At 37.9% G+C, this 13,529-nt stretch overlaps 1 protein-coding gene across 1 annotated transcript in view; it reads left to right on the top strand.

Moving 5' to 3' along the window:
- The window catches only part of FER1L6 (fer-1 like family member 6), a 90,801-nt gene that overhangs the window by 34,545 nt on the left and 42,727 nt on the right, over positions 1-13,529 (top strand). Inside the window, exons 12-18 of the mRNA XM_088148988.1 lie at positions 774-882; positions 3,216-3,402; positions 7,566-7,686; positions 9,479-9,579; positions 10,766-10,856; positions 11,807-11,926; positions 12,865-13,017. Of these exons, the coding sequence (XP_088005114.1) occupies positions 774-882; positions 3,216-3,402; positions 7,566-7,686; positions 9,479-9,579; positions 10,766-10,856; positions 11,807-11,926; positions 12,865-13,017 (882 nt within the window). The remainder of the gene's footprint in view (positions 1-773; positions 883-3,215; positions 3,403-7,565; positions 7,687-9,478; positions 9,580-10,765; positions 10,857-11,806; positions 11,927-12,864; positions 13,018-13,529) is intronic.

The following is a 13,529-nucleotide window of genomic DNA, read 5'->3' as shown; positions in this document are numbered from 1 at the left end:
ATTTGTTTTAGTAGAAAAAGAAGTACTTTCACTATCTTATGCCATTGGCTACATTATATATTTCGAGTGAAATGCATTTGTAAATTCTGCCTCAATCATAACAACGACTTGAAAATTTAGATTGCTGTTCTTATCTAAGAATAAGTTCCGTTGAACTCCATGGAGGTAATTTCTAAGTAATGATATATAAAGTTGCATGATATGATGCTATTAGAACTTTAGATGATCCAGTAGACATCTGGTCATTGACCGTAATAAAGGATTTGATTGATTGATCCAATAGAGCAGTGTCTACAACCTTTTCCAGCCAGTGGATATATTTGAAATTTTGAAAACGTGCTACAAGCGCTTTTATAAAATGTTTGCCATGGTGAATTTGGCAAGTCACAAAATATCTGAATCTGCATATGGCTATGGCCACCAACTATTTTAATTTCTAAGAAGGTTTCTAAGGGTTAGTGGTGGCTAGAGGCATTGTTGCAAATATAGGTTATTTTTGAGGCCAGTAATTTTTTTTTTTTGCCAACCTGCTAGTTTCCCATTCGTTTTTGTTTCAATTAAAGGAATTTAAAAAGGAAACTAAATAGTGGAGATATGTCTTTCACATTTGTTTTGTTCAGTTTCATAGTAAACAGATGTCCCATAACAAATATGAAGCTAATAGTGTACTAAAGTTCTCTGTGCATATCTTGGTATCTGTTCATATGTAAGCTATTACAAATTCAATCATTTTTAATATAGGTTCACTCTTATTTATTGCTCTGTTTTATCAGATCCATGAAGAACAACTTGAGGAATTCCTCCTCTTTGGGGCATTTTTTGAAGCAACAATGATTGACAGGAAGGTTGGAGATAAGCCAATAAGCTTTGAAGTGTCTGTTGGTATGTGTATAGCATTCTACTGCAAATAGAAATTCTCCAGGGTGATGTTGTTATTATCCACTTGAACTGGCTGTTCTTTGAAATATCTTTACTTAATTTAGAAAGTGTGTACTAATGCCACAAAAAGTCAACACCTTGCCCTCCACCTGAGAAAGGTTGCCTGATTCAGTGCCAGTATCAAACTTCACGAAAAATCCAACATGTCTTTTAAATATTAGAAAACTCTTCTTTCATTCAAATTGCTTCAACTATTATATCAATATTACAAGCCTGAATAATCAGCTTGGGTGTAGAGGAGAAGACCTTTTAGGCAAATAAATCTAATATTTACTAAAACATGGGGCGCGGGAGAGGCCGAATATGTCAGAACCTCATGAGTGTATTTGTGTAATTAAGAGCATAAATAAGTGTAATTCTTATCCTGCTTCTCCACCCTCTTAAGAAGGATTAAGGGAGAAACTTTTTCCATTTCTCATGCTGGCTAGTATTTCTCAACTGGATATTATTCCGTAGGACCAAAGAGTTGATAGGATTGCAGTCCAAACCATCAAGACAGCAAGGGGAGGGTTGCGGGCAGGGATTTTTCAAAGACAGAGAGTATAGGTGAATTACACAGGGAATCTGTTTTAGGGACCCACATAGGATCCCTGTCTGGACTGTAGGAGATCTCTCTGAAAGCTACCTGAAGGAAGAAGAGTTGCTGTTGGATCTGCTCCAAAGTCCTCATGTTCCAAGGGACCAAGATCAGTATCTTCATTTATCATTAAGTTCACAATGGTTCTGCTTCTATTGCCACTTCCAGTAGAAGTTGAACTCTAGCTGCTATACAGTGACTTCAGAATATCCATTTGAAAACATACACACAAGACCTCTCTTTCTTAAAACCTCTGTTAGCTTTCTGTTAAGGACTTGGATATCTGTGGAGTTATTAGCCCTGTAGGAGGTTGATGTTCTGAGGAACTTTCTGCGATTCTGAAGTATTTGAAGTCTTTATGATACTTGCTAATCAGCACCAGGTACACACTTTTGTAGGTGAATTTCTTACAAAAGTTACTCAAAGCCATGTTCCATCATCAGGGATTAAAGTAACAGGACTGAACTACATTCCTTCTAGATGGGTCTATTCTATATTTATAGTTTCATTTCATCACAAAGGCTTTTATAGATAACTGATGTACAAAGGATCCAGACATCCTCTTTGAAGAACTATCCTGTTGCAGGCAAATTACATTTTCTCTGTCTTGGTGCATTATTCTGCTACTGAGAAAAATGTGACACTATAAAAGCATTTTTTATATATATATATATATATATATATATATATATATATATATATGTTTCCTCATGTAATACTGTAAATGGTGTCTACCTCTGTAGACATACTGTAGGTGTAACTGTTCCCAACATGGAGCATCTGAAAATCTGCAAGAGAATTAAACTTTAATAGGGACTATCATTAAATCATTTGCAGAACTCAGAGTGGTGGAAATGTGGGAAAAGTCAAAAGAAGAAAAACAAAATGGAATGTTTCCTCTTTATTTTTATAAAATTTTTAAAAAGCACTTTTAGCCAGTGTGTGTTTTTTTAAATTTCTAATTCACATAAAAAACAGAAGTTCCCCTGAAAATTTTCTAATATTTCATAAGGCAGTAATCTATATACAAGACTACAATTTATTTGGTTGTTCAGAGACCCTTCTCAATTTAACAACTTGAGAAATAAGCAATTTTAGTCCTCTTTTAGGCACAAAAGCTGGTGATGTTGGGCGAGTCCCTCTCTTTCATCCCAACCCAACTCACAGGCTTGGTGTTGTGGGGAAAATAGGAGGTAGGAACATTATGTATGCTGCCTTCTGTTATGCAAAATAAAGGTGGAATATTAAATATAATAATAATAACAACAACAACAATGAAAGCTATTTTGTTACTTAGTATCTGAACTTCCATCTATTTTAATCAACCATCCTCCCATTTCTTAAAATGGAGTTGTAAAAATCTTTGATTCCACTTGAAATAGGATCAATAGGATGAATACTCTAGAACAGTGTTTCTCAAGCTCAGTGACTTTAAGATGTGTGGATTTCATCTCCCAGAATTTCCCAGCCAGCATGCTGGCTGGGGAATTCTGGGAGTTGAAGTCCACATATCTTAAAGTCACTAAGGTCGAGGTATACTGCTCTAGAACTAAAATCTGAAAAACTTTGTAATGCATCCTTTTACAAAAAAAGAGGAAGAAATAACCTGCTAGAATGGTTTTCATCTTTATCTCCTAATCTAATCTTTATCTTTTTCATTTTGCCATCCTTACAAGTCCTTTTGGTTTTGTCCCCGAAGGGAACTTTGGAAATGTGATCGATGGAGTATCATCTGGAGCCAAAGGGAAAAAGAAGACCCATGAAGGTGAAGAGGAAGAAGGTGCCCCTTTATTGCATGAAGGAAAAGAAGAAGGTTCACATGACATTGCAATGCCTCTGATATCTACCACACCTCCTGAAAAGCCATTAATCACTGAAGGAAACAGGTAGATTCATATCTGTTAAATCTTCATCTCTTGCTCTCTCTAACCAGAACCCTTCAAATGACAGATAAGACTTCCTAAGCCAATGGGTTGACACATTCATTTATTTTATTCAATTTATCCCCGCCCATCTCCCGCTAATGGGGAGATCATTGAGCCAGGTTTATTTTTGTACAAGTTGTTGACTAAACCACTACTAATTGGGTTCATACTAACCCCAATGGCTGAGATTGTGCAACTCGTTAAGCCAAATATAAGTTGACTTCCTATAAGTAACCAAATTACCTAATAAGGGGGATGCCAACATCTTTGGGGGTGATCTAAATTGTTATGGAATCAGGGGCTAGTGAGGTGACTGCCACAGGGTGTTCAAGAGTAAAGGTCAAGAGCGAAGGTCAAAAAAAAAGTCAACATGACATCCACAACTCTCCCCTTCTTTAAATGTGATGCATGTAAAAATGGGTGGGTCTTCTACTACATGGTCCTGGCCATCCTCTTAACTTTTTTGATCTGTGGATGCTCCTGTCTGATAGCACAAGCTATAGTCTTGCTGTATTGGCTAATCATCCCAGTGAAATCATCTCCTCAGCAGTAAAGTTTAGAAGCAGCAATTGTTAAATATAAACCAGTGTCTTAAAGTGGTTATCAGATTACAGTGTTTTGATTTGAAACCAAGATTTGCAAATCATATTATATAGCTTGTCCTTCTCATGTACAGTACATATAATCCTCAGGGCAATTAACAGTTAAAACTAATACAAAACATGAAAATCATTTTTAAAAAGACAAAATGCTAAAATAAAAGCATGTGGTAGATAACATGCCCTCAAGACGAGCTCAGATCCTGTCGATTACAATAGGTGGACATAACCATTCCATTTTCTTGGCAGCATTATAGAGCTTACAGCCATGGAATGCTCTGGTGGTCTCTCTCTATAATTGTTATTGAAACTTTTAAACAAGAAGATAAAAGTTAACACAAACTAATATAAAGTAGGGGAAAGAAAGAAAAAGAAAGAAATCAAAGAAAAAGCAAAAAGTGCAAGAAAAGAAAAAAAGTTGAAGAAAAATAGAAAAAAGATATAAAGAACTGGCTTCCAGTATTCTTCACAGCAGTTATAAGTACAAATATATTTTAACTCTCTTTCTAAAGTTACATCTTATTATTTTTCTTTCTATAATCTATCCTATCTAATCATCAAAACCATAAATCACAAGTTTGTTTTTACGCAAAAAGTCCTTAAGAGGCTTCCAGTCATCAATAAATGCAAATAATGTCTTTTTTCTAATCAAAGAAGTCAATTTATCCATTTCAGCAACATCGATCAACTTCACCAATCTTTCCTCCATAGTGGGTAGTGTTGAATCTTTCCAGCTCTGTGCATATAGTAATCTCGCCGCAGTAATCATATACTGAAATAACTTTTCATGGTTTCTTTCCAACTATTTATCCATTAGTCCTAAAAGGAAAAGTTCTGGCTTCAGTTGAATATTGATCTTTAAAATCCTCTGTATCAGGAATGCTCTGGTGGTCTCTATTCCAAATAGAGACATAACCCTGCTTAGCTTCCAAATCTGGACAAGATTGGTCACATGCTGCAGTTTTCTGAAATGACATCCCAAATGTGATGCTTTTAATCAGTAATGAAAGACCTCCAAATAAGTTGCCAACTGGGCTTCTTGAAGGCATGGAGACCCATTGTTTAGGTGCCCCGCTGAGCACGCTTTTCCTGTTGTCACCATCAATCATGTCACTGCTATAGCTAAAAAGGCCCTTTTCATTAGAACTTAGGGAGTTTGGTCATCAAGTGAGCCCTTTTGACATCATCAGGATTGTAGCTATGTTAGAATCCCTTCTCTAGTCCTTGCATATTTCCTCAGACCCTTCACTGCTGTTGCAGTGGTAGTGGCAGAATTCTGTCTTCTCTTCATTTCTCTTTCCTTTTTGACTCTGTCATAAATAAATTAATTTCCAGCCGTAGAAAATGAGAGGACGAGAAAGAGACCAAGAAAGTCCTTAAATTGTCCTCAGGTCCTCCCACCCCTTGCCAGTGAGTGATGAGGTAGGAATTTCATTTCAGACTCTTTTTAATCAGGACATTGCTAAATGAAGAGTGCTTGAATTCTCAATTTTCTGGACTTTTTCACTGAATCAAAGAGTTGAAAGGAACTTCAGAGGTCATCAAGTCCTGCTCAGAGTAGGACCTATTAAACATTTAAGACAGACATTATCCATCCTCTGTTGGAAAATTTCCAGTAATTGGTGGCATACCATTTCATGAGGCAGCCTATTCCACTAGTTGACAGCACTTACCATCAGGACATTCCTTCTAATATTTAACTGAATCTACCTCTCTGTGGTTTCAATCCATTGGTTGTGTTCCTGAGGTGACAGAGAACAAGTTCACTCTGTCCTCTGTATCTTCAGATATGTGAAGATTGCTATCAAATCTTCCCTCAGTTGTCTCTTCTGTAGGCTGAACATACCCAGATGCTTTAACAGTTCCTCATAGGGCTTAGTTTTTAAATTCCTCACCATTTATAGTACCCTCCTCTAAACTTGCTCCAATTTGTTGATGTCCTTTTTCAACTGTGCTTTCTTGACATCAGTGGGCTTTGCTGCCTCGACCAGAATGGGGATTGGTCCAACAGCATGTTATGTTTAGTTATTTATTTATTTAAATTTATTGGCCACCTGACTCCAGTGGACTCTGGGTGGCATACCAGACTAGAAAAAGTAAAAGCAGCTAGAAGCATTAAATCAAAGAGACAGCCCAGATTAAAATAATCTACTTGACAGCAAAATCAACTGAACAAAACAGGGGCCATTGAACAAATAACAGACATCAACCCCAGGCCTGGGACCAAAACCAGGTTTTGAAAGCTTTCCAGAACCCCAGGAAAGAGGGTACCAAAATCTTCTCCTAATGGCATCTTCAGCTGGATCAATCCAATTCATCTTCCTTCTAGTTAAAAAATAAAAATTAAAAATAGGATTTCTTTAACAAATGCCCCCTCCCCCTGCTTATTATATAACTGCTCTTTCTGGAGCATCATTTGGAAGTTTATCTCTGCGTGATGTGATACACTTGATGCATTTCAATTAGTCCAGGGAAGGTTAAGAAGTAGCAGCCTGGAAACACTTGGGTATCTGAAAGGAAAACTGTTGAACAGATGGAAAATGTTAAAGCTGCAAAAGAGGCTGCCTTGAAAATATCGTTCCCACCCAGAGAGCAAGCTGACAGCACAAGTCTTCCAATGAACTCATCAGTCAGTGTGCCAGATTGAGGGTGTATTTCACAAAACTGAACTGTCTAGAGTCTGTGTTTGAGGGGAATGGTATTTTTTAAGCACAAGGAATTTCTAAGCTCAGATGTATTTCTTTTATTTATTTATGTCCACTTATAGGGGCACTTATCAGGCAACAATGACTCTGGGTGGCTAACATAACATTTGAAGGAACTTGTTGTCAACAATAGCTGCTATCATCAATTTCTTTGAAAATGTATTGAATGACTTTGCACTGGACCAAGGTGTTCTGAACATAATGGTCCAGTCTAACCATGATATAATATTACCTTAACTGACATCAGCTGATCTGAAAAAGATAAGCAAGGGGAGATCTGGCTAGAGGTTGGATGGGAGATTACCTAAAAAAACTCCAGAAGTGTAGGCTAGACCAGGAAACAAAAACAAAGCCAATTCCATATTATTGACAGGGAAACTAATACGAATGTATTGCATCCATGAAGTTGCCAGGAGTGAAGCTCAGCTCAAAAAAGAGTTTGTCCTTTTCAATGCATGGAAATCAACTGGCTCTGTATTTTCATGTTTGTGTGTTCTGCAGTACCTGCAAACTGTTTCATAAATCAAAAGAGGGAAAGAAAAGTTGTTACTGTCTGGTATGATCGGGAGGGAAGGAAGGAGGCAGAAAATTGAGAAGTGGGATACCCAGGGGCTATTTGGGAATCCCAAAGAGCATTTTGACCAGGGCCTTCTCAAACCCAGCAGTATCAATGATCGTAATTGAATGAGAGATAGTTTAATTAAAAAAAAGGTAATTCTTTTATGACTACTTACAGATGCTAGATTTACATGACCTTGTGTGTGATGTCCCTTGGGAAGTGGATCTCAAAATACCAATGAGCTTTCTTCTCTTTCAACAGAAACTACCTTTACTTGCCTTATGGTGAGAAGAAGCCTTGTGTCTACGTCAAGAGCTTTTGGGGGGATCAAATCTTTAGGCTGTATTTCTCAAATATCCTGGAAAAAATGGGAGATCTCTTGGTAAGTCTGGGGAAATGCTGACGTTTGAGCCACACAGAGAGAGTGTCTTTCTGAAACTACTTTCAGTTGACCAGTCAAATCAATTGTTTCAACTTCTACTGATGGAAAGCCACGCAAGGCTTTGTAGTTATTGGACCACTTAACACTGGCAAAAGTGAGGGGCCTTTTCTGGCTGGTTTGAAATGCTGGATACATATTGGGGGTGATGTTTACAAAATGATTATTGGGGGTGGGGGGTAGGATACCTATTCAGAAAATGGTTGCATGGAGGACATAGCCAGTCGCAGTATCAGAATTTTAACCCGTGCTTTTGGTCAACCTCCTGCTATTTACCAGTGACCATTTTTGGAACAGATAAGCATACTTGCAATCAGAACTCTGGCCTGCAAAACCCACAATTTTTTATGTTTTAAGAAACTCTGAGACATTCTTGGAAATAAAAACAATGCTGGAGGCTGGCTCTTTGCTTTCCAATATGCCCCTTTGCTGATTTTTAAAAAATATTTTTAAAGTTGAAAGTTGTTTGGATCAGAAAACCTGATGGGTCCCACGAGAGGCATCTGTAGGCCCATTCACCTCTCTGTCATCTGAAGATCCCAAGATTAGATGCTCACTTGTATTCCAGATGCCTGGTCTCCACATGTTCTCTTCTAACATAGCTAGAAAGGAAAACAACAGCAATGTAAGCTCTTTCATTCAGTGGTCTGTTTATTCATATATCTGAAAGGAATAACATAAAGTTGACGTAGGTTAGCCTATCTCCTTAGGGTCTATTAACATAATCTAATCAGAATTCATTAATTCATTAATGCCTGCAAAGGACAAAGTACAGGAAAGATGCTTGGGAAGGAATTTGGATTGCAAACTGGGTTGAAGGAAAGATAGTAATGGATTATCCTTGACATACAATGGGCCGAGTGCCCAAGGCCTGCAAAGTTCCCAAGGGTCTCCAGAAACATTTTGGGTCCCAAATCTCAGATGTTTCAACATGAGAGAGAGACACACACAGAGAGATGACCCCTATCTAGGTTATTGGCTTCTGCCAAAAATCAGTTTCCTTCAGATCGTGTTAAAATGATGCTCCAGAGTATAGGGCTCAAGAGGTTAAATGGCCTGTGAGATGTTATTGTTACTGTTGAATGTTCAAGGGGTTTGTTCTTATGCTTTTGCTGTTATTGGGTTTTTGGGGAATTGTATGTATGTATGTATGTATGTATGTATGTATGTATTTATTTATTTAATTTGGACGCCGCCTAATGTGGTGTTATCCATTCAGTTGCATTTGCAAGATGGGTAGCCATATGAATTGATTAAATAAATAAATGAATGAATGAATGTATAAATAAATAAATAAATAAATAAGTTTTTATAATACTGCAGTTTCTCTGCGGTACACTCATTTCTTATGGGAAATCTTTCTATTAATTAAATTGTACTGAGTCCAGTGAGAAGGAACTGATTCATTCCCTCTCTAGTAAAAGTACATTATGTTTGTATACCTATTAGGTCAGTGTTTCTCAACTTTGGGAATTTTAAGATGTGTGGACTTCAACTCCCAGAATTCCCCAGCCAGCCATGCTGGCTGGGGAATTCTGGGAGTTGAAGTCCACACATCTTAAAATTCCCAAAGTTGAGAAACACTGCATTAGGTGGTCATTATTATGGTGTATCACACACACTAATCAGTTAAGAGAGACTCTTTCCCTATTAATAGTATGTAACTAAAGCATTGATTGATATCTGGAATAATTTTAACGCCCTTTGTGTAACTGCCCTTTGCTTTGCCTTTCAGGAAGAAGGTTTAGAACAAGTGAAAGATCTAATTAAAGTTTCTGAGATTGCATCAGAAGAGAAAATGAAGTCGACTCTGACTGATCTTATCAACCAAAGTAGGTAAGAACATTCAGGGAAGAAATCTTCCAGAGAAGTCCAGGTGGTTGATTAGAAACTGGTGATGTTTGGAAAAACTTACATTTTCTTAATCATACCGAGAAGAGCCAATTTGGTGTAGTGCTTAAAGCACCAGGCTAGAAACCAGGAGACCATGCAAAGCCAGCTGGGTGACCTTGGGCCAGTCCCTCTCTCTCAGCCCTAGGAAGGAGGCCATGGCAAACCACTTCTGAAAAACGTGGCCAAGAAAACTTCAGGGACTTGTCCAGGCAGTCACCAGGAGTCAATACTGACTCTCTCTCTCACACCCAAATCAGGCAGAGATGATTTCTAATGTATGTCTACATTTAGTTTGATTCTGTCTCACATCAGTTTGTGACTTATGTTTAAATAAATCATAGACATACAAAAATTGCTTTACTTTTGATTAATTTTCCACAAAATAATCTTCTGTACGCACTTATTTTTGCAGTTTGCATTCATCTGAACTTAAAATATGTGTCTTTTGATCAATGTGTATATCTTCTACCAAGAACTGTATTGCAAAAAAGTTGAGAAATATGAGACTTCAGTGGTAACCAGGTTTTATCCTGCATAGAAATGTGGGAAGTGTGACTCAGCTTGAAAATGAAAACCGATCAAAATCTTTGAGCATCCTAGCTAGATCCTAATTGCTTGCTTGTTTGTATTCAGTGAATATAAAACATACTGCTGCCTTTGATTCCAACTTTACACAAAGAGCTACTTTTAATATTTTTTTCCTGTAATTCATTACTAGATAATCTAGCAAGCTTTTGAATCTGCCAGAAAAACACGATATTTATTGGAAATAATCACTAACAAGTCTTACAAATAGATACTGCAAAAATCTGCAAGATCAAAACAGTTATAAATATTTGTTTAAACCTTTGATGGGTGCAGTAGTGGAGATGCAAAATAACAACATATTCCCTCAGCAAGTTAATTTCCATTGGAATATTAACATACAAATTGTGTTTCTAAGTCTTCATGTTTTTTTCACTAATATAAATGATGCCTCCATTTTAATATAGTGCTATAAATCGAAGCTCTTAGTATCTCCTGCCTGTCCCACTCTGCTAGATAAATATACACTCCAGGAGAAGTAAAATGTCTTATTTTGCAGGAATGATCTTTTATTGCTTAAAAAGCTGCTTTTGTGCATCCACAGGGCCTTTATCACAAATGCTGAGAAAAAGCCCAAACTGATGAATCGGACAGCTTTGGATAAAAAAAGACTGACATTGTGCAAGCAAGAATTGGTATGTGAACTATCTGATTGGGTTGTTGCTGGAAGGAGTTAGAAACCTGCTTCATCAATTGATCGGCTTGGTACATGTGCTAAGCCATGTTTGGTTTAACTATTGAATAAACTGAATAAGCTGGAGTTCCATCACCTGGTAGGCTAGGAATGTGGTAAGCCATAACCAAAATGGCTGGGTTCCCACAACACATTATGGCAAACACATTATAATGAGATGTATGATCCTTACCTATTGTGGAATTCAATTACATGAAATGTCTAGTGCGGCCACCACCCAGCCAGATGTACAACATTGTCCACTTCTGCATGCTTGCATAGATCTGAAGGAGCAATGTGGGGAAATGCTAAAAAAAAAGTGACAAATGGAAAGACCGTTATTTTTGTTGTAAAGAATTCAGTCACCACTAGTGATGCACTATCATTCAGGACTACAACCACAGATGGCATGAAACTTGGGGGCAGGAGGGAATTTAGTTATATCAACAAATGCCTACAGAAGGTTGCTAATCTGGGCAAAGAACCATGATCATCTGTCCCTTCTACATCCTAGTACAGAGTCTGGCAACTTTCTTGAGGTTGGGAAGCCACCCTTTTAATTTTTATTTGGCCTTCAGGAGTCATAAGACATGGGGCTGCCAATGTCATGTTGTCACTGGTGCCGTCACAGGCAAATCTGGGGGGAATTTAGGAGGATGTGTTAAGAAGAAAATGTGTGCTTAATGACTGCACCTTTTGTCCCTCAAATCTCTGCAACTGGAAGGATTAGCCTTACTTTGAGGGGTTGGAAGTTTGAAAACAGGTCTGTTAATTTTGCAGCTCCCCACAAAGGGCTTAGAGCTGCAGCTTACCTTCTCCTATCCTAGTGCAAAGTAGAACATTTGGATCCTGTGGAATTGTGTGGGTCCCTTAAGTAACCAGTTGCTTCTCTGTGCTTCTGTGCTCTTACAGGAAGCCATGTTGAAAGATGCTAAAGGGATTCTCCAACAGCAAAAAAAGAAGATTTCACTAGATGAAATGATGCGTGAAACACAAAACTTTATAGAGAAGATTCGGTTCTTAGTTGATGAGGTAACTCCCCAAGTTTCCTTTCTCGGCCCATTAGAACCTTCGAAGGCAAAACTCTACTTTATGCCTTAGAAATGACTTGTTATAGCTAATATTTCTTGAGGCCAGGACATTGCTTGCAAATTGCTTTATGCTCCTCCAATGTAAAGAATTAAAGCATGATTAATTAGACCATACTAAGAATCAGCAACAATAAATATGCTTCTTGACATTTCTGTTGGGACTGGAACTTATGTTCGGGGTTCCCTTTACAACAGGAAGGATAATGTCTTCAGAGCCTATATCCCAATACAGTATTTACATTTCTAAAAGAGCTCCTCTCTCTCTCTCTCTGTTGCCTACAAAAGCATTTTCTTATGTTGTGATGTATACATTTGGGCTGAGAATATTCAGTCCCTACCCAACTGAGTCAGCTGATGTCTGAATGCAGTTTTAGTTTCACTCTTTTCTGTACTGAATACACGTGAGGGCCAAGCAAGACAACGTGTAAATAGTGCATTGTGGTGCCATATTTCCTGGTGTTATTTTTTTCAAGAGAAACACATGGTTGCCCAATCACCATGTACAAGCACAAACTGGGAAAAATATCTTAATTTATCTTTTTTCTACAACCCTCCCTTTTTTTAGAAAATTATGCAGGCACAGGGTCTAAAAAACCCTCCATGATCACCCATGGATTTCAAATGGCTGCTGCTTCAAAGAAAATGTTTGCAAAAAGCACAAAGAGGAAAATACAAAGAAAAGTAAATAGTGCAGAAGAAAAGAAGAAGAAAAATTCTTCCACCCTTTTTTCTTCTCTTTATATTTTTCTGTTTCTATTTTCTGTAGCTTGTATTGGCTTTTATTCTCTTTATCTGTAATTCTAATAGAATTATTTGGGGAAAAAAAGATTTTGCAAGTTGGATGCCTTCCTTAACGCTGCTAACGTTCCTCTCTTCAAGCCTCAACACACGGTGCCCGACGTGTTTATCTGGATGCTGAGCAACAACAAAAGAATTGCCTATGCAAGAATCGGAGCCAAAGACGTGCTGTACTCCCCTGTGGATGAGAAAAGGGGCAAGCATTGTGGGAAGATTAAAACCCACTTCTTGAAAGTAAGGCTGAAAACAAGTCTAATGATTTTAATACTGCCTGATTCTTGCAGGACTTTTAGCAGGCTGCCAGGGATGTTTGTACAAGTGGTGGTGGAGACCTGCATCCTTTTGGACGGAAGCTTCTGAATCTCTCAGACTAGTTGGATTGAAAGAGAAAGAGGATTGTCAGCCTTAGGGGTAGGCCAGGGAGTTCAAGTCCACACATCTTAAAGTTACCAAGGGTGAGAAACACTGGTTTAGATTCAAGACTGATGATAAAATGGGGAACACAAATGCCTCAGGGGTAGATTAAGGGCATCTGCCTTAAGGCGTCCTCCGGTATCAAGCACATCTAGTCCAAGTGGGAGTCAGCTCATACTCAGCTTCTCCAGAGCTCAAAGATGTAGGGAAATGGGATACACATTTTGTGTGTGTACTTTTCAGTTAGTTTTAACACCTGGCAACAGCACAGACAAATCACTGCAATTTTCTTGGCAAGAGTTTTGAAAGTGTTTTGCCCTTGTTTTCTTCCT

Source organism: Python bivittatus, unplaced genomic scaffold, assembly GCF_059951505.1.
Source record: "Python bivittatus isolate LINGU-HERP-01145 unplaced genomic scaffold, Pbiv_v1 ctg000590_np1212, whole genome shotgun sequence".
Taxonomy (NCBI): Eukaryota; Metazoa; Chordata; class Lepidosauria; order Squamata; family Pythonidae; genus Python; species Python bivittatus.
The sequence above is the reverse complement of the archived record's forward strand: the minus strand, read 5'-3'. Positions and strand labels throughout refer to the sequence as shown.